The sequence below is a fragment of the Mustela erminea genome, chromosome 6 (genome assembly GCF_009829155.1).
Source record: "Mustela erminea isolate mMusErm1 chromosome 6, mMusErm1.Pri, whole genome shotgun sequence".
Lineage (NCBI taxonomy): Eukaryota > Metazoa > Chordata > Mammalia > Carnivora > Mustelidae > Mustela > Mustela erminea.
In genome coordinates this window covers 118,997,661-119,018,805 of record NC_045619.1, presented here as the reverse complement: position 1 = coordinate 119,018,805, position 21,145 = coordinate 118,997,661, and the positions used below count along the sequence as shown (strand labels likewise).

The 21,145-nt window shown below is 40.1% G+C and overlaps 2 protein-coding genes across 3 annotated transcripts in view; both read right to left on the bottom strand.

Annotated features, from left to right (window-relative positions):
• The window catches only part of HSPA14 (heat shock protein family A (Hsp70) member 14), a 38,357-nt gene extending 17,339 nt beyond the window's left edge, over positions 1-21,018 (bottom strand). Inside the window, exons 1-10 of one of the 2 annotated variants that reach the window (XM_032349483.1) lie at positions 20,780-21,018; positions 19,395-19,475; positions 19,239-19,321; positions 10,880-10,928; positions 10,639-10,744; positions 9,724-9,814; positions 8,640-8,744; positions 7,405-7,566; positions 5,576-5,731; positions 3,298-3,400 (exon numbers count right to left, since the gene is read on the bottom strand). In XM_032349483.1, the coding sequence (XP_032205374.1) occupies positions 3,298-3,400; positions 5,576-5,731; positions 7,405-7,566; positions 8,640-8,744; positions 9,724-9,814; positions 10,639-10,744; positions 10,880-10,928; positions 19,239-19,321; positions 19,395-19,475; positions 20,780-20,836 (993 nt within the window). In that variant the 5' untranslated portion in view covers positions 20,837-21,018. The remainder of the gene's footprint in view (positions 1-3,297; positions 3,401-5,575; positions 5,732-7,404; positions 7,567-8,639; positions 8,745-9,723; positions 9,815-10,638; positions 10,745-10,879; positions 10,929-19,238; positions 19,322-19,394; positions 19,476-20,779) is intronic. The other variant, XM_032349481.1, reaches the window with a different exon arrangement.
• Positions 12,615-17,182, bottom strand: LOC116594273 (zinc finger and SCAN domain-containing protein 20-like). The gene is made up of 2 exons (XM_032349484.1): positions 16,504-17,182; positions 12,615-15,986 (listed from the first exon to the last, which is right to left on the bottom strand). Exons 1-2 carry the CDS (start codon positions 17,063-17,065, stop codon positions 15,463-15,465), a joined length of 1,086 nt encoding a protein of 361 aa, XP_032205375.1. The 5' UTR covers positions 17,066-17,182; the 3' UTR covers positions 12,615-15,462.
• Positions 21,019-21,145: the final 127 nt, after the last annotated feature.

The following is a 21,145-nucleotide window of genomic DNA, read 5'->3' as shown; positions in this document are numbered from 1 at the left end:
CTTGGAAGTACCAAGGCCCACAGAAGGGAGGCTAAAGCAGAGACATGAAAGCAGGGTGACTGACAGGATACAAGGAGTGACTGGACTCCCCAAAGCCCTCCCCTCACCCAGACAGGGGGCTACCAGCACCTTCTCCCACACTCAGGGCTGGAGGTCTGGACCAGTTATGGGATGTGGGCACGACACTACAGCACCGGCAAGAGCAGGCATGGTGCTGAAAGCAGGTGGAATAAGGGCAAGTGCGCATATTAAGGAATAGGAATAGTGACGCTCCTGCTCTCTGAAGGCCAGAAACCAGACATGTCCTTCTTGAGCAAGAGATCAGAGGATTTTTCTGGAAAAAAACAAGTCCAGATGTTAAGGTGAGAAAGGCAGTGAGCACAGCCATGATGAAGAGAGAGCCTGGCTTGCGGAGGCAAGACTGCCCAAGCACCAGCCCCAGCTCCACGGCTAATGCGCTTCCCTTCTTTGGAAACCTCTTCGTTTCCTCACCTGAAGATGGAGATCATGGTGCATACCTCACGGTGCTGTTGCATGGATTAAACGTTTTAAGGCAAGTAAAAGTCCAGTTATTCCCTCCTCCTTCCCTGCAAGAGGATTACACATCCCCACCCATGGCCACTGGCCCGACTGTGCCTCTCTGAGATTCAGCAGACTCCCCGGCCCCACTGTCAGGCCTGGCCCTGTGTCTAGTTTTGGCCAATGGCGTGTACGTGCATTGTATCAAGGCAGAAGCTTTTTAAAGCCACGCATGTTCTTGCAAGCTCTCTCCTCCTTTCCCCTCTGCCACAAGAAACGCATGTCCCAGAGAGCTGCTCCTTTAGCCTGGGCCCTAAAAGGGGAAGCAGGGAGAAGAGAGCCAGAGCCAACAGGCCTACAGCCACCTTCAGCAGCGCACATGAAAAATGAGAAAAGATAGTCTGCTGGAGAAAACCACTGAGATCTGGGGCTTGTTACTGTAAGAAGGTCAACAAACTACAAAGACAACTCTGTTTTTAAGTTCTCAAAAGTCTATACTTTAGAAATATCTGGGGAGTGAATCTTTAACAACATTCTTAATCCTAAGAATATATTTGACCTAAATTCAAGCAATTGAGAATTTTACCACTTGTGATATCTAAATGTCAGGGCTCTATGACCAGTTAATGAAGGAAGGAACTTACTTGTGCCACACATGACATTTCACTTCATCTTTGAAACTAACAACCCTGTAAAATAAGTTATAATACTCACTTACAAGGTAAGTATTTTCACCCTCCTAATAAGAAGAGTTAGAGAAGGCTCAGGTAATTAAGTGATTTGGAATTAAGTCTACTCTGGAACTACTGGCCATGAGCCTTCCAGTTCAGGTGGGTCTGTCTCCAAAGCCATTCACTTCCGACCACAGCCTCGCTACCATTATACCGTATCTCATTCTCCAAGATCCACCCCCAGCCCTCAAGCACTGAGCACAAAGCCTGGCATATTATACATGTTCAAAAAAACTCAAAAAACAAAAAACAAAACTTTTTGAACGAACCTGCAAAGAAAACCACCCAAAAACAAAAATTCCCCAATTTCCACTGTATAGTGTACACCAAAATAGTTAAAATATAAGAACTTTCAAACAATAGATAATTTAAAAGAAAACAGCATTAAACGTCTGTCATACATCTGAACAGAGATGGAATTTATAAACTTAGGAGCAGCTGAAGAAATCAGAGTGACAGACCAATAGATTTAAATAAATAAAGGAAATTTCTGTATGTCAAGTACCCTCCCCTTTCCTGAGAGGACCAAAACTAAACAGTAAACTACATGCCTTAGAAGAATGCAGTGTATTACAGTTAATATACTGATTATGTAAAACATCTATACAAAAAATTTTTTAAATACTAAGATGTAAATCATTAGTCAAAGAATATGAAATAATTAGTTACACAGAAGGAAATACAAGATTAAATAAATATTCTAAGAGCTAATCCTCTACCAATAAAATTCAAAAATATCAATTTTTAACAATTTAATGGAAAATTTATCTTTGAATGATAAGACTCAGAGTTGGCAAGGTAAAATGCGTATCTTTAGGTATTGCTGATATAGTATTAGTGTAACTCTTTTAGAAAGGAATTGAAGAGGGAGCGTCTGGGTGGCTCAGTCATTAAGTGTCTGTCTTTGAGTCAGGTCATGATCCGAGGGTCCTGGGATCGAGCCCCACACTGGGCTCCCTGCTCAGCAGAAGCCTGCTTCTCCCTCTTCCATCCCACTTCTTGTGTTCCCTCTCTGTCTCTGTCAAATAAATAAAGTAAATCTTAAAAAAAGAAAAAGGTAATTGAAGGTAAAAATAGTCTAATACTATTTATACTCTTCAAACCAATAATTCTACAATGGGAATCCATCCCAAATATGGTAAAAACTGATGTCCAAAGATGGGCTTCACTGTTTAGTAGAGAGAGAAACCCAACTTAAGTGTCCCCAATAGAACACAACAGAATGAAATAATCTGAGGTGGCTTTCCTTTCCTAGGACACTAAGAATGTATTTTAAATTGTGTTTAAGAACATTATACAGTAATATGGGGAAAGGAACTGGTTATAATATTATATAAAAAACACAATTCAAAATTATACGTACAGATTGGATCAGTTAGAAATGTTACAAAATACTGATTTGTATTTTGTAAAGTGCTTGCCTTTTGGTTTCTCCTGAATTTTCTTTCATGACTACTTATTATTATTGTAGCAATGAAAAAAAATATACAGTTTAAAGGAGTAGAAATAATCTTGGGGGGGAAAAAGGAAAACAATAATTTGAATATTCTTGAAAAGTCTCAAAATACTTTGCTACATGAACAAAGAGAAGCAGAATGGTGTACCCGTTAAGAGCAGATTCGGGACCTACAGGGAGTTAAATCCTGCCTCTACTGCTAACCACACGATTCCCAGGAAATTAGTCATTTTTCTGTACCTTCGTGTGTACACTCATAAAATGGGGATAGATAAAAGCACCTGCCTCATAGAGTTGTTGGTGAGTATTCAATGGGTTAATTCATATAAAATACTTACAGTATTTTACAGTGCTTTGCACATAGTAAACATGTAAGCATCCATCAGCTTTTGTTCACATCTCAAAAAATATACTGGAAAGAAACTATTCTTTTTTGCTAGGAAACTGGAGCCAGTATTAAAAAATTCAATTTTCCTTATTCTTTAACACAATCTCAGAAAATATTTAAATTAATAAAAATATTATTTCAATTCAAGGGGCTGAATTCCAAGACTGATACTACTCCTAAAATAAAATATATAGAAGTATTACCTTGTTGATATCATCTGCTGTAAATCCAGTTTGTTCTAAGAGTCCTCTGATTGCTTCTATACATTTATTAAAAAGTGGAGAACAGAGAAGTTCAAATCTTGCTCTGGACACACATAGAAAAAGACATAGAGAAAAGGCTTAGTACAATTAAGACAATTTTTCTTGTGAAGAGTAATGCCCAAACCTAGTATAATGGTTCTCTTAAAGATAGGTTTATGATCAGAACAAGATATTAAACACCTAACAGTGTAATACCATGGTGGGGAGAGGACACCTAAGTGATTCACCTACAAATGTATGAAGACATTCAATGTCCAATTCAGAAGATTCTTACTCATGGCTTACTTGTAAAAGCTTTCAAAAAACCTAAAAATAAATACTCAGTGTATGGTATTTCCAGCAAAGCCATAGACTCAAATTCAAACTCCATTTGGAAGCTTTCGCTATTTTTATACATTAACGGTTTCAAAAATTATTTCTCATCATTTTTTCTTTATAATCTGAGACTATGCTGTACATGTTTAGTTCTCTTACTCTGAGAACTAAATGCTAACACATAATTTTAAGATCTATGATTATGAAAAATGTATTCCCTAACTTTACACTAAGCTTAAATGCAGATGACTGATTTTTAAAATTATTTGTACTATCTATACATACCTTATAGTTGAACTCTTTGTGATAAAGACAAAATTTCCTTAACGAAAAATTACAAATTATATTTCATTCCTGATAACCAAGCAATAATACGCAAGCATATACTGAGTACTTGGACAAACTCACCATTAAGTTAGGAATTCTAGAAACAGAAAAAATACACAACACTCTGCCCACAAAGAGATTTCAATTTAACACCTTTCAATCTTTTGGGTCATAGTTTGAAATCTCTCTTAAAAGAGCTAGCAGTGCTAATAGAATTTTCTGTGAGCCACCAGGCTTCTGAGACTATTGAGCACTTGAACTGTGGCTAGTTCTGAGGAATTGAATTTTTTATGTTATCTATTTCTAATTAATTACAATTTAAATAGCCATAGGTGGCTAGTGTATATTGTATTGGGGACACAGAGCTAGAGTCTTCAGGAAAGCCCTGGAAATAAGGAAGCTAAACTATAAGGACCAAATGAAGACTGAATTTAACCAAATATAGTCAGTAGAATCCTAAAAATAATACTGTAATTCTGGAAATTATTATTACGTTTCCAAGTCACCTGTTAGGTTGTTGGGAGGTTTAAACAGCAAACCACTGGTAGCTATTATTAGCGTTAATAATATGCAAGGCAAAATGATAGGGCAATGTCCTCCCTTTGGATTCTCTAAGTACAGGTGTAATCACCTGTAACCAACATTTTGGATTATGTAAAAGATTAGGAAATTTAAAACAGCTTTATGCAAATTAAGCCTGTGTTTACTCAGTAAACACTAACAAAATTTAAAATGCTGACAATGGGGCACCTGGTGGCTCAGTGCGTTAAGCCTCTGCCTTCAGCTCAAGTCATGATCTCAGAGTCCTGGGATCGAGTCCCGCTTCGGGCTCTCTGCTCAGCGGAGATCATGCTTCCCCCTCTCTCTCTGCCTGCCTCTCTGCCTACTTGTGATCTCTCTCTCTCTCTGTCAATTAAATAAATAAAATATAAAAAAAAATAAATAAAATGCTGACAACGGATGACAGAGGCAACAAAACCAAGACAGACATGAATCTCTGGTGTCAGAATGTGACAGAGAGCATGAACTCTGGAGTCAAGCTTGTGGGTTTTGAACCACTGTCCATCACTAATATTACACATAATTACCCCGTAATCCTGGGCAAGAATGAAACTTCTCTGGTTCTTCTTCCTTGTGTGTAAAATAAAGAAAAGAATCCTACTTACCTCATTGGGTTGTTATAGGGATTTGATGAGTTAATATACATTACTACTTAGACTACAGCCTGCCACACTGTGTTAACTATTTAGTTTGACTAAGTACCGTTGAAACACGTGCAGCTCACATAAACTTAACCAACAACGAGCCTTTCTTTCAAATATCTAGGATTCCTTTTTCACACACTGTTCTTAGTAGCTGTCGGTAACAGGGCAAGCAATCACAATTGAGGTCAGTAGTTTTGGAGCAGTTACTTAGTCTAACAAGAACTCGACCTTGGAATAAAGACAAGAAAGCTCTCCCTTTACGATGGCTAATAAATCTCAAACAAACAAACAAACAAAAAGCCCTAAGTGAGAAAATTACACCTAAAAAAAAGTCTTTGGAATTTTTTAGGTTTTTTGAATTTCAGTTTTACCTGGACACGTTGCAGTCAAAATCTTGACCTTCATACAGTGAGTCAAGGAAACAATTGGCACTTCCCAAGGTTGACAAAGAATGCTTTGCAATGTCAGCACTGTTCATCAACTTCATCATGGCTCGGGCATTCCCTCTCACGTCATGTTTGAAGGATCTAAATCAAAAATACAGTCTTTGGAGCTTAAAAATTCCTAGGCCATTCATATATAAATTCTGATTATTAGATTCTATACATTAGAATTTATAAAAACTCAAATCTAGATAATGCTTACTAGGATAACAATATAATAAATTCATATTAATATCAGGTTTTAGTAACTACCTTTAAAACCCTTCAAAATATCTGAATAAATTCTTTGCAATTAAGAGTCTCCTCAAGAAAAAGAAATGAGTATTTTTGATACTTGGAATTGCTAAATTCTGTGACCATAATAACAGACTGTCCTTTGAAGAAGTAGAGTAGCTACCATCTTTTGGCAGGAGCGTTAAACAAGAAGGTGACGGAGATTATTATGACCAGGTCAAGTCTCCTATCTCTCTCCATTTATAAATGCAGCACAATCACAGTTTAATGGTATAAAATGATTGGTCCAGCACTAAAAAAAAAACAAAAAAACTAAAAGGGTTTTTTTCCCCCTAAGATTTTATTTATTTATTTCGACAAAGAGAGAGCACGAGTCAGAGTGCACCAGCAGGGAGAGTGAGAGAGAGAAGCAGGCTTCCCCACCAATGAGGTAGCCTGACATGGGGTTCGATCCCAGGATTCTGGGATTACAACCTGAGCTGAAGGCAGACACTTAACTGACTGAACCACCCAGGTGGCTTCTTTAAAGAAATTTGACACATATAAAATATATAAAATTATCATTTCTCTATCTCTAACACAAGTTAATTGTTAAAATTACTTGGCTCTGTCTCTAAACATGTATAATAACTGCAACTGGTAGTCAAATGAACAACTTCTTATCCTTGAGTTGAGGCACCTTCATAACAGAAAGCCGTATAGGTCTTTACGAAACAAGTGAGAACCTACTTCCCCTAAAATTTTTTTTAAGAGTGGCAATGTCTAAAATATAAGCTTTATTTATTTGGTTCATGATTTTGAATGGAATAATTATACCCAGGACCAAAACTGAAATATTCCTTGTGACAGCAGGCTAGTAATTAAATAAACACTCCAAAGACACTAATTCACTAGGATGTGACCATAACGTAATGTAATCTTTATCAGCTCTAACCTTTTCAAATTTGTTTAGAAGGTAGTGAGCCCTCAGTGCCTGTACCCTCCTTTATCTAGACATAACAGCAGCACCTGAGGAATTAAGAATTTGAACTTGGAGACCCAAGTTCACACCGTTCAATATCTGGTGGGCCCTTGCACTAAGTGAAAAGTCAGCACATTGTGCTGCGCAACTTGGCCTCTGCTTCCCTGTAAATGCTGGGAGAGCACAGGATAACAGCGACATGAAAATAGCCAAAGCACTGGAAAATAAAAATAAAAAATAGGTCCTCCTTGGAAGCAGTGCAATTTAAAACAAAACAAAACAAAAAAAACAAAACAAAAACCCTGAAGAGAAACTTCAATCAAAACATCATCAAGGGCACCTGGGTGGCTCAGTGGGTTAAAACCTCTGCCTTCGGATCAGGTCATGATCCTGGGATCGAGTCCCGCATCAGGCTCTCTGCTCAGCAGGGAGCTTGCTTCTCTGTCTCTTTCTGCCTGCCTCTCTGCCTACTTGTGATATCTATCTGTCAAATAGATAAAATCTTAACAACAACAACAAAAAAACAACAAAAAAACCCACCATCAAGTCCATTAATACTCACCTCTGAAACTCTGAAGCTAGGTACTGTGCTAAGGTTTCTGTGAAATGTGTACCTCCAATGTTATCATCAGTGTTCGTTGAAAGAACACGGTATATTCCACTGTTCACTTCCATGATACTGACAGATAAGGATGTTCCCCCAAGTTTAAAAACCAAAATATTGCTTAAAAGAAAAATAACATGAGTAAGTTATGAGAGAATCACACCGTTTTAAAGTAGGTTGGACATTAGAAGTTAACTTAGTTTAATCCCTAATCATATAAGAAAACTGAAAATCTCACACGAGTCAACTGAGTTGTCCATGGTCATCACTTAGTGCTGAATTAAACCTAGAACCCATTACCCATATCTTCTGATTCAAAGTCAAAGTTCATTTTTACTTAGTTGTACTATTAAAATTCGATTTTTCTGAGTAACCAGAGTTCAAGATACTTTTTTTTAAAATTCCAGTATAATTAACATACAGTGCAAGATACTAACCTTTCCAAGCAGAGTTTGCAAATACAAGTCATAAGAGAATTAAATATAGAAATTCTATTGCTAATATTGACCAAGTAACTACTATAGTAACATGTTCTATAAAAATCAAACATACATAAAACTGGAAGCTAACTTCCGATATTCTAGGATTATCTAGTTCACCTAAAACTGTTTTCCTATGGATTTAAACATATTAGTTTTTCTAGCTGTGAAATAGGAGTAAGGTCAAACAACGAGGGAAAATTGGCACATCTGTATTAATCTCCCCCCCTAAAGTACCCGTGTCCGTTCTATTAAGACAAGTTTTGACAACTAAATTAGGAGTATGTCTTACTATTTTATTACTAAAAGACATCTCAAATCCTATGCTGGACTCTCCCCATCTCCTGCCATGAAAAATGTATGTAAAAGTACTCACTGTTTCTAAACATGTTCAATAATTGGAATTGATGGAAAAATTAACAGTGCCCTAGCCTGAGCTAGAATTTGGTCGGGCTTGTAAATTTCAAATCTTTCTCCAATAAAGATAACATGAGTGATAAGAAAAGGATAGGAAAGCTCAGTCTTCCCTCTCGTTATGTCCTTTCTCTGCTCTCCTAGGACGTCTTTCTCATCTATTTGAAAATCTCCAATGCAGTTTCAGGACCTTTTTATTCATAAAGGCTTTATTTATATAATAATCCCTACTGATATAAATGTAGTAATCTAAAATATTTTCTGCACTGAAAACTTTAAAGCTGCAAATATGGTTTTTACCTTTTTCCAGTGGGGCAGTCTTGTCCAATTCCATAAGCCAAAAGAGCTGCAGATGGTTCATGGATTAACCGCAAAACATTAAACCCAGCAGCTCTGGCTGCTTCCCTGTGGATGATTTGTATTCAATAAATTTAATATCAACATGTTCATCAATACAACATGTTGAAATATTTTCTTAACAAAGAAAATAAAGTGTGCATATATGAAGGAAAAGGAAAGCTCTCAAAAATGCCCATGCTTATAAACTTTAGAGATTAATATTAAACAAATTTAATAATGTAATTAATTATAACTTAATAAAGATACATAAATTAATAAACAAATTTATAATACATTTTGGAACTCTCCAGTTTCTTTAACTTGGGGTCACAGTTTTAACATTCCACAAGTTTAAGTAAATAATGCAATTATCTATCCCAGAAGCAACTCAGATGCTTGCCGAAGTCCCACATGAGACTCTATCCTCAAGGCAAAGGCATGCATGGTTGCCAATTATATCTGAATAATGACCCATAAAAACTAAAAACTAAACCCAACTTTTTTTTTTTTTTTTAAGATTTTTTTTTTTTTGGACACAGAGAGAGAGTAAGCAAGAGGAGCAGAGGGACAGGGAGAAGCAAATTCCTTGTGGAACAGGGAGCCCAATGTGGCGCTCAATCCTAGGACCTCGGGATCATGACCTGAGCCAAAGGCAGACATTTAACTGACTGAGCTACCCAGGTGCCCCCCCAACTTAGATGTAAAGATCTAAGGTGAAGAAATTATTGCAAATATTTTCATTGCAAAAAACTGTGTATTTTTATATAATTTCCACGTAAACCACTGAACCTGGTAATTAAAAACATTTCCAGTTGAAACAATTAATAAGGTACATCTAATTTTATGTTCTTTTGGCATTTCATAAAAGACAGGAAATATTAATGATCATCACTAGACCTTCTACCATAGTATTTATATATGTAACTCTAATCATCTGTTTATAAATACAATTTTATCGCCAAAGGTATTTTCAAATACAATTTTACCTTTGACTACATTATGATATGAAATCTTTATTTCCTTTAAGCAAATAAGATAAACTTACCCAAGAGCATTTTTTTGCTTTTCTCCAAAATCAAATGGAACAGTAATAACTACATCATTTGCATCTGAGCCCAGTACAGAATGTGCTGTTTCTGTGTATAAAAAAATATAAAAATAAATTCCAATGACAAAAAAAAAAATCACGACACTTTGCAGTTTACTAATTTGTGCCAAAGACCTTCTCACTGTAAAGATTTTCCAATTCACCTGATTGCCCACCCCACTCATTTTCTTCCCTCGCTCTCTTAAATCGTGCAGAACTTTCTGTGGTTTTGGAAGTTTGTGGACATGGAACTAGGTACTTTCCAAAAAGCCTGGCTCTTAGGCTTCAAAATGGCAACTATCTCCCAAATTAGCCTGGTTCCATTAAGAATGAGCTGCTAATCCATGAGTGTGAAGACAAGCAGCGTATTAGTTCAACACATTAAAAAGCTGCCTTCCATCCCAAAAATTTATAACATAATTCCAGAGATGAAGTGAGACTTATAAATACTCTACTCCAGAATTTTCCAAACTGTTCCACAGCATGCCACTCAGCTTCGAGCCTTCATCAGAAGTGGTGGTAAGCCAGACCTGCTTCATCTGCCTAAATAACTGTTCGAGGAGCACTGTTAATCTTGAGCTATATGTTGAGCTAAAATCTTGAGATAAAATGTTCATTCTTCACCAAGCTTATTTGGTCACTTCATTTTAAGAAGCTGTGAAAATGTTAACCTCGCCCCACCCATAATGTTACTTCTAAGACAACCAAAGTCGGGGAAGGAAGTCAGTTGATCAAGGTCACATGGCTGGGTAGTAGCCCAGACAGATCTAGTATTAGGTCTTCATCTGTTCCAACACCCTGCTTCCCTCCAGATCAAGAAATACCTCTAACTTTTTTTAAAGGTCAACCTTTAGAAGATCTTTTGCTCAATACCTTTCATCTTACTAAATATCAGTCTGGCAACATCTTCTGGGTTAACAAACTTTGTTCCTTCTCCAGTATCTACTTCGTATCGTAACTTTCCATTTTTTTCAATGACCTATCAAGGAAATTGTTAAGTGTGTTAGATGAGGAATAATTGTAATAAAAATACAAAGTTTCAAAATAATATTATAGGTTATGACTTTGGCGATTACTTTGTGTAATAGAGAGGTAATAATAGAACCATACTCACTAAACATTTACTTTCCTTGATGTATTTCTGAGCCTGTGGATCATCAGAGCTGTCCATAAAGATAAAGATAAATATTAAAATCAGTATTGTTGATGTGTAATATTTAAAGATTATATTTTTCAATACCACTAAACAAATATAAAAATACAAGCAATTATTAAGCTGCCTAATATTAACAAATCATGATATAGAGGATAGGACTAAATGGATATAGTATTTATAATGGTTAGTGATTCTATTAAAGTGTTAATCTTTACATCTAAAAGTAAATAGCTCTTATTTGTTCTGATCTTGCTATTAACAGATGCTATACATTTGGGGTAATTCATAATATCAGTGATTTTATGTCACATACTCTCTCACCTATGATCTTGAAGACCCAATCCCTGAGTGAAAAGGGCAAGAAAATATTTCAAAGTAAGGGCAAACCAGAACACCTAGCACCATCTTTGTTTCTTGGCTTCTGAGGAAGAATCAACATGCAACGTCAAAAAAATTGAGCAAAAGTACACACGTTGTAAATGGAAAGGTGCAATATACTGCAGGTACATAGATCTATAATGTCCTATACAAATTAAGTAGTAAATAAACATGTATGGAAATGAAAAAAGTAACAATGGGTGTAATGTTGCTCAAAATACCAATTTGTGCAGACTACAAAAATGTTCTTACCTATTATTACCTCACTTGATATTCACAACACTTAAGTGGGGTTAATTCGGCAGGTATTATTTTAGAGAAAAGAGGTCCTTAGGGAATCAGTGACTTCTAAGCTAGTAAGGGGGTCTTCTCTAGTTAGTCTTCTGCTGTTTGCACTTTACCAACTGCCTCCCAGTAAGAAGGTAAATGACTTAAGTACTCTGCCCTTTTGAGCAGTGACAGGAGTCTCTCATCTTTGCTTAATTTCATCTAGAAATGAAAGTAAACCCTTCCAGTTAACCCTTCTTCCAAGGCATAGCTATTCCGTCCAGGGATCAGTTTTAGTAAGAGGAGTTGGAAATGAATAGGGATGATCTGCTGCAGTTACTGAACACCCGAGGACCCTAACCTGTAAACAAGAGGAAGACAAAAGGGGTTTCTGATGGACTCATGCAGCTCAGAAATCTGTCTAGAACACTTGACGATCCCTCATACTTCTTATTACCTAAAAATTGATAGAGAGGAAAACAGGTAAGGAGCTTGCCCTAAGTCACAGGGTTAATTCATGGCAGAAGGGACTGGAATCCAGATCTTTAATATGAAGTTTGGTATTCTTTTCACCTCAGTCCTCCCTCCCTTCCTTCCTCTAAATCCAATAATCCAGTATTTAGACTACATCCTGGACAACTATTTTAAGGGTAAGAAAAAAAGATGAAGTCTACCCATTGCAATCTTTTTGCACCAATGTAATTTCAGCAATGACACTTAACAGCTGTTTTCTTCAGAAGAGAATTTTAGTCAACCAGGACAATTTACCCTGTTACCTGTAAACTATCTGTGAGCTATCTTAGACAAGGTAATTTGCCAGGAAAGCCTATATTATGGAATTTAAAGAACTTCTAGAAATGGAAAATTACTTCTCAACTGCCCTGCAAAGAGGGTCCTTCTCATGTGAGGACAGGAAGCACAGAAAGCTCTTAGAACCAGATACAGGCGAGACCCTGGGGATTAGCTGGTAAAGAAAAAGAAACCAGAGCGTGGACGTGACAACACATGGTCATGGATATCGCCAGAAAGTAGCGGACTGACCCACAAGTACATACAAGTGAAAACTTTATTTGTCCACACCAGGATTAAATCACTTAACAGAAACACAAAGGACGGTGGGAAGTTGGCATACACAGCACCTCATTTACATCATGGTCTTTAGGTGGCCGAGTGTTAATCCCACCACTGTATCACCACTTCTACAAGCAACGCCACTTTCTCTTCCTCGTCCTTCCTTAAATGTCTCTTGCACCGTCAGCAGGCGGTTGGACCTGGTAGACGCAGCACTAATGTGCCCCAAGGTCTTCTTCCCCGTTACCATCACAACACGGCGCCTTCCGTGTCTGAAAGTGTTTTTACATTCATCTGTTCAGTTGGCCCTCACGACATTCCTGTGAGGTAGGTAGGAGGGTGATTTGTTTCTCCCTCTGTGGGCGAGGAACCTGAGTCACAGAATGGTACATTGATCTGCCAAAAGACGGGCAGATACGAATGGCTGGGCCTAGAGCTTAGAGCTTAGGCAGGATTTCTGAGCTTGTTCTCACTCATGGTGCCTCCCCTTAACAATATTTCGCCTCTTTTTTTGTTTATTTCATTAAGAATTTTCACTTTAGTTTTACTTTCACGTGAAGGTTATTTCGCCCAAAAGATTTTCATGATACTACCTTCCGAGTTTTACTCCACTTTTGTTCTTTAGCACTTCTCTTATCTCAAATAAATCCCTGCCTACGTACCTTGCTACCATTAATAGATTAATATAGTACAGGCCTAACTCTCCTTCAAGTACAGCCCTGTTTTTCCAGAAAGTCTACATATCTACATTAGTGTTATCCAGTTATAAATTACACACATCCCTCCATATAAAGGCATAAAATAATTTGAGAAAATGCACATGTATAGATATATACCCATTTCACTGCCTTGGTATATGCTTCTTTAAAGCAAGGAACCTATGTTCCTTGTGTCCTATGTATGATGCTTATTTAAGCTGAGTGTATTAATAAATACTAGGATCACAGAATGTTACCAATAATTCAAACACACAATATGTGGCCGTAGTTGAAAACACAGCAATTAAAATTTCACTTCGCCTTTTTTTGTTATGCCACTTATGACCATTTTTTTTAGAACTGGAAGGTACTAGAAAAGTCATCTAGTACAAATCTCTCCTTTTAGAGAAACTGAGGCACAAATAGGACAAGTCATCTGCCCGATGTAACAAACTGTAACAGCGTTAGAACCCAGTTCTAACTGGAGTCCAGTGTGTTCTACCACACCAGCCGCCTTCTACATTCATCTCCCACTCATCAGAACAGCTTGCTCGCTTGCCCTCTATTCATGGTTCCAGGCATATTCCCACTATTGTTTTGACTATTTCTTTATGGATCTGTATTGCCAGCTTTGAGGTAAGCACCCAAGCCTACAAAATATAAAACAAAATATCTTCAAACGTGCCTACACTTGTTTTGTTTATTTATTTATTCTTAGCCTGTAGACTGGAGGAAAGCTTTTTTAAATTCCAAGGCTCCTATTTGTATCTCCTTAAAGTACTAACTAAACCACTTACAAGCTTTAAGTTAGTTTAATGATGGCCAGTAACGGCATTCCTTCTAAAGTAAACTGGAGTATGGCTCAACACCTTTGTATCTCCTAGAGAAGTATGTATGTTTTGGGAGGGAAGGGGATGTGTCTGTTGAGGGCTTTGTGCTTAAAAGCAGTTAACTCTGCAGGCAGTCTTTATCCACACCATCCTCAATTGTTCCCAAAGCTGTCCTCTTCTACCATATGCCATTAACAAGGTGAACGTCTGTTTACACAGTATGAGAAAAAGTGATTTTGCAAAGCTCCCTAGAAGGACAGTTTTCCAGGGCTTGCTTTCTGTAACATGTGAGACAGAAAAAAGGCTAACAGAAAAGAATGAAAATTAGCTAAAAGCATTTGGAAAACAGATTCTAAATTGTTTCCACGTGTTGTTCAAATGATACCCAACCTAAAGACATGTAATTATGCATATAAAGGGATCCAAAGGATATGGAATGCAAAGAATTTACTTACATTTAATGTTTTATAAAACAGCCAATACCTCATTAGAGATTATCAATATGAATTGTAACACACAACTGTGGCTCCCTGTCCATTCTGAATTATATCCTTATAGTGATAAGACACTAAGAACCAGTAAAACGGAGGGAATGATGGTTTGACCACTGAGTGCTTACTAGTAGGTATGTCACAGATACAGCAGTGAAAACGTAAGAGATAAAAGTACAAATACATATACCTATATTAGCCTAATAAGCTACACAGAGGAATTTAAAAAATGAAGATCTTACAAGAATCAGTCAGGTTAAACCAGTAAAGATTCAAGCAATGAGGTCGTGGTATACACCGTAATTCTGTATCTTGTCAACTAATGTGCCTCACCCTAGCCTTACCTCGGCCAAGGTCAGATGCATTAATAACTTACATGTATATAGTGTGTAGTGCTTTTAAACTTTCAAACTCTTTCACATCTATTAGCCATTTGATCCTCACAACAACCCTGTGAGGTAGGCAGGTCAGGAGTTATTACCTAGCCCCCATTTTACAGATGAGGAAACTGATGTAGAGGTAAACGAAACTGCCTCGCGTCAGAGGGAAAGCCACAGCTAACTAGCTCTCTGGACTCGGCTCCATCTGTTTCCTAGGAGACCGCTCCTCACACATCCGAGAGGTCTTTCAATTAGTGGAGAGGCTTGGGGAAAGCAACTAGCGTGGATCTTCCTGCCACCCTGCGTATTAACGGTTCATCCACTCTTTTTCCCGAAGGACCTGTAAAAGGAGCCAAGGTACCAAAAGGCAGGTGTTGGACCTGGGCTTCTACCACTTTAGGAAAGAGACTCTTTTGCAATCAACTCCTAACTTTTGGTATTTGAAATTAACCTCTGAAGCAATTTTTCAAGCCCTAGCTGAAAAGCACCGGTGGCCTCTTCCACTGCCGTTGCCAAGCGTCTGACTGCGATCACGGCATCCCTGCGGAGCTCGTTGGCAGTGTCTTGCTGAGCACTGGCCTCCTCACCAATAGCAATCAGCCTGTCCAATTTTTCTTCCTCACGCTTTGAAAGTTCTCGTGCCAACCTCCTGTTTTCTGCCAACTCAGCTGCAATAGTCCTGGCCACTGACCGCCTTCTTCGCCTCGCCCACCTTGGAGGGGGCTCACTGGTCAAAGGCCTATCCCCACCAGAAACAAAAGGAACTCTGGAGGAGACGACCGGAGGCCGCTGTGTGGAGGCCACCCCAGGAGTGTTCCGGCTGGTACTGGCGCAGGGACTGGGCTCACTGGACACACCCAGTCTGGTCATGGGGCTGCTCTGACAGGGAGCAACTGCACCTCTGAAAAGGTGGTGGGAACTGCTGTAGCTGGGGGTCCCTTGAGAGCACCCTGAAAAACAAAGCAACAATGTTGCAAAGAGGACATTCCTGCGAAGGGAATGCTTGGAGCCAGCAGCGGAGATGAGAGACAATTACAACACTGTGGTAGTTCCTGGAAAGGCCTCTTTCCACAAGGGGTTGGGAAGATTTCAATGCCTTGGTCTGGACACTTCTGCCGACCGTTATCTTCCCTCCAAACCTCCCCACTGCCTTCTCGAACCCCTTTCCACGTAGCCAGCCAACCCAATCTCAATTCTCACATTCCTATGCACCCACTATAAATAATGCCAAAACGAGTCTGGTTCTAAAGAGTACTTTTTCCACATCTCAAAAAATCTAATACCTTATATACCTAGGGTCATTGCTTTTGAAGACACGGAGCCCCTTACCTTACGAGAAGGCTTAAAAAAACAGAGGGCCTGGGTCAGAAATGGAGACAAAGTTGAAGAGAACACCATCCAAATGTATACTGCGGTTTAGAACCAAGTGACTCTGGTACCCCAATCCTTCACATGCTTGGGAGTTACCTGCACCCGAGGATTCATCCCAGGAGTCCTCGAGGTCACTGGTTTCTCGCATCTGGTCACTGATTCTCAGTTGACAATCCTCATCTGATTCCTTAACTGTTTTCAAGATAGGCTGATGATCTGCTGCCTGAGTCCTTTTTGCTCTGAGAAGGCTGGTGCCCTCCTCCCCTGGGGTGTCAGAGGCCACTAGGTTCTGATCACAGTGCTTGGCCCAAGCAGCATCCTCCATTAAGTTGTCTGGGTCAGTCACTATCTGATTTCGGAGAAGCTGATCCAACGTATCATAAAACGGACAGTGCGGCGGATCACCCACACTCGTGGCATGGGCAACGTACGCCTTTAAATACAACGCCTTCAGAACTTTAAACTTGGAGCGGCACTGACGTTCGGTGCGGCGGAAGCCTTCCTGCTGCATTCGCTTAGACACAGCCTGATAGACATCCGCATTATGATGCACAGTCTGGAGGCGCTGGATATACTCTGCCTCGCCTAGTATGGAGAGAAGAGTTCGTGTCTCCTGCCGGGACCACCGGATGCCCGCACTGCTATTGGAACTGGCCATAGTGGACCGGGAAGGCAGGCTAGCTGCAGGAAGCTCCTGGGCTGCAAGGTGAAGGTGAAGGTGTGGGGAAGCTCTGTGTGCTCTCAGTGTACTTCCAGGAGCCAGCCGATTCTTCCCTCTCAGGGCTAATTGTTGAGAAGCCAGGTCCAAGGACCGCATTTCTGGCTGGAAGGCCATAGGGGAATGAGAGTTACAGGGAGGGCGTAAGGATAACTGTGGCAGCAAGTTAGGTGGTGCTACCTGTGAGCAGGGTGCAAACAGGGAGGACGCCAAGACCGAGAAAGCCCAACTGTGAGGGTTTGCCCGGGACAGGTACTGGACCAAGAGCTCAAAAGGACATTACTGCCTTGGTAAAAGGGGACTGACTCCTCCACAAAAGAGAGAGTGCTTCTGAGACTGAGACCTGGTACAACTGTGTCTACCTGTAAAAATCACCACTGTCTTGTAAGTAGGCTAAGGTGGGAATACCTGGGCCAAGAGACAGTTCGCTCTAGAGAAGTGCCAGCAAGACCATGGTGGAGCAGGTCAGAAGAGCACTCATCCTTTACCAGCCTTGGCCTCAGCAGCCTGCTGTGGTTACATATTACATCTGACCGTCACCGTGGTACTTTGTTAAAAGGTAAGTTTTGGGGCCAGAAAAGTAAGCTTAATTTCTTCCTGATAATACAAAGATTTTGCATGGTATGGCAGAACACAACCATATCATTACTCTGATCATCTGCCCTAAAATAGCAAAATCCAACAGAGCCACCAGGAGCTAAATCTACAGAAATATTCTGTATTTTGACTGTATCAATATCAGTATCGTGGTTGTGATACTGTACTCTAGTTTTCCAAGATATTAGCATCCAGAGGTAAATCCAGTAATACATTGGGTCTCTCTGTATTATTTCTTACAACAGTATGTATATTTACAATGATCTCAAAATAAAAAGTTTAATTGAAAAAAATCCGTACTGTCGGCTTCTTTTAGTGAATATAGCTTCAAAGCCGTCTAGAGATTTTTAGAGATTTTATAACCTGCAAATTTTGACACCAATTGATTTATTTTCAATACGTACAATACTCAGTTTTGTCAACACATAAACGGAGAGGGGAGTATATTTATCATCACAAAAATTTAAATTCTGTCCAAAATACCCTAAGGAGAAAAATAAGTCAAGTTCAATATAACTAAATATAGGTAAGGGATAACAAAAAATATCTGTATGTATAAAAGAAATAAATATTAGATTTATCTATAACCCCCAAATCCCAAGATCAACATGGGGCTTTTATACTTCTCAAATGAACAAAGCAGAAAGGGAAGATGAACTTGGGGCTAAGAGTTAGAAGTCCTGAACTGCAGTCCTATCTAGCTCACCCCCCTAACTAACCAAGCAATTCCATAACTTCTGTGTGTCTTGATTTTCTCATCTACAGATGGGGAGGAATAAAACCTGCCTTACCAATCTTTTAGGGATTTGAGAGGATTAAATAATAGATGTGAAAGCACTTTGAAAATTTAAAAACACTGAATCAAGTATTCCTACTCCAGTGAAAATGAAAACCCCTAATTATTATGGTAATCTATAATTTGAGGAGACAGAAGTCTGGAGAAGCAAGCCTCTTTAATCTTTTAATTAAAGATACAACAGATGATTAACCTGATTCTTACTTAAGATGTTAATTAAGCTGTTTCTCTAATGATTAAATTTGTAAGCCAACTGGAAAAGTTAGTCCCCAGAAAGTGTCACAAAAGGACCTGAGAAAGAAAATCAATAGCTTCTATATAAATTATGACCAATTGTAACAAATTTTGCAAAAGTCAGCTACAGTGCAGGAAAGACTTCAAATTCCCACAAAATCTTTCAAGTTCCCTCTGTCGTGTAAAAAGATGAAAAGTCCAAATTACCACTTCTAAATGAAACATTATCCAACTATACAAATGTTGGCATTTATCAGTAAAAACAGATCTCTGAGCAAAAAAACAAGTATCTGAGTGAATCCCATCCCTGAGAAAACACAACACTAATCATCAAAAGAAAGAGCCTACTGGGATAATCTCTGAAATGATTCAATCATAAAAAGCAACAAAAAATCAAACTGATGTTTCTAGTTTCATATCACATTATGCTGAGAATGTATGAACACATTTTATTTCCATATGGAAAAGTATTATTTTATTCCATACCTTCTGCCAAGGATCTGCTTTACTTTCATTACTGTATTTGAAATATTTCTTATTCTACTCTGTTTTGCTGCCAATCCAACAACCTGAAAAAGAACAGCATATTACAATGCATGTAATTTTACTTATTTCCAAATACAAACATGAGGGGACTAGTACCTCTTCATTTTCTGTGTAAGCAACAACAGCTGGAGTAACTCTGTCACCTGCATCATTTGCAACCACATCAGCCCGGCCATCCTGGAAAAAAAAATACACAACTCTATTAGATCTTTTTGGGGGGTGGATATAGACACACAGACACAGACACATAGACACACACACAAATAGTCTCATCAGACATATGCGGGTCAGTTTTACATTGCCATACCTGTAGGAAAAAAATCACTGTATCAATACTTTAAACTTGCAGATTTAATTGCCATTATTAATTTCCTAGATTTTATATAAGGTCAACATTTCACAAACAACTCATTTTTTCAATCTGCTCTAGTCAATAATTGGATCAAACATAACTTTCCTGTATACAATAATAAGATTTATTATATCACCCTTTCCAGTTTTTTTTCTTTCCTGACAAATACATTTTTCTTCCTTTTTCTAAGTATGATGAGGTAGCACACTAAATCCCTTTGGTTTTTCCTTCCAAATCACTTGACATTTAAATGCAAGACTAATATCAGGGGAGTTCATTATTATTGTTCCTTCCACCTCCCTACTGATGAGAAGCAGACAATTCCTTGTTAAGCCCCCTCATTCAAGAAAGGTCAAGTCAGTAGAGCATGCACCACCAACTCGCTTCACGAGCTTCGCGGGATCATCAATTCCTGTTCCAGATCTCGACCAGCAAGCAGGTCCCTTCCAGGCAAACCTTTGTAAACCTCCGGGTCGGGATGTTCAGGTCCACCTCCCGGCCAGCAGCAGCCCTGCCGTCCCCGGGGACCATCCCCCTCCGGGGCCTCCTGCCGTTCTGACATCCCCGAGACCTCCCGGGCCCCCTGCTGCCCAGACATTTCCCCGGACCGCCCCTCTTCCGGCGTCCAGCGCCCACGAGGTCCTCGAGACCTCTCCCGGCCTCCTGAGGCCCTGACGTCCCCAGAACCGCCCCTCTCCCGGCCTTCCGCGGCCCTCATGTCCCCGAGACCCTCCAGGCCTCCTGCTGCCCTGACGTCCCCGGGCCCGCCCGACTCCGAGCCCCCAGTGCCCACGACGTCCCCGAGATGCCTCAGGGCCTCCAGAGGCCCTGACGTTCCCGGGACCGCCCCCCTGTAGGCCCCCTACGGCCCGGACGTTCCCGGACCCCGCGCGCCCGCGTCCTCACGACCTCTGCCAGGGCCCAGCAGCCTTTTCGGAGGAGCTGCGGAGGACCAGGCCGGGTCCGCCCGGTCCTTCAGCTCCAGATTCCCTGCTATAATGTCTTTCCGCAAGACATTCCTAGGCCGGCAACATGCTGCTCACAACCCCACAAGAGACCAAAGGACCTGCCCCGCACCCGGAGAACTGGGGGACCATCAGGCTGGAGCCCAGCTCCCCCAGTGCCTCACCTTATAGACGGCCACGCAGGCTGATGTGCAGCCAAGGTGAACTCCGATGGCCGCCATGAGGCGGCAGAGAAGGCGGCAACAGTAACGAGTGGTCTCCCTGTGGCAACAGCTTCGGGCCTCGGAACAGCCCCATCAGGCACCGCGGAAACTTCACGTTCCCGCCCGCCCACTGCGTCCGGTCCATCCGCTGCGGCCTCCCGCGTCGCCACCAATCAGCGTGAAGGTTTCGCCTTTCCTTTCCGACTGCGGGCGAATAGCTTTACTGCGTCCTCCCACCCCAGCCCTGCCAGAATCGCAGCGCGTGTGCGATCTTGCGCATGCGCCAGTCGGGAAGGGACTGGAAGGGATGTCTTGGTTCCGCCCCCT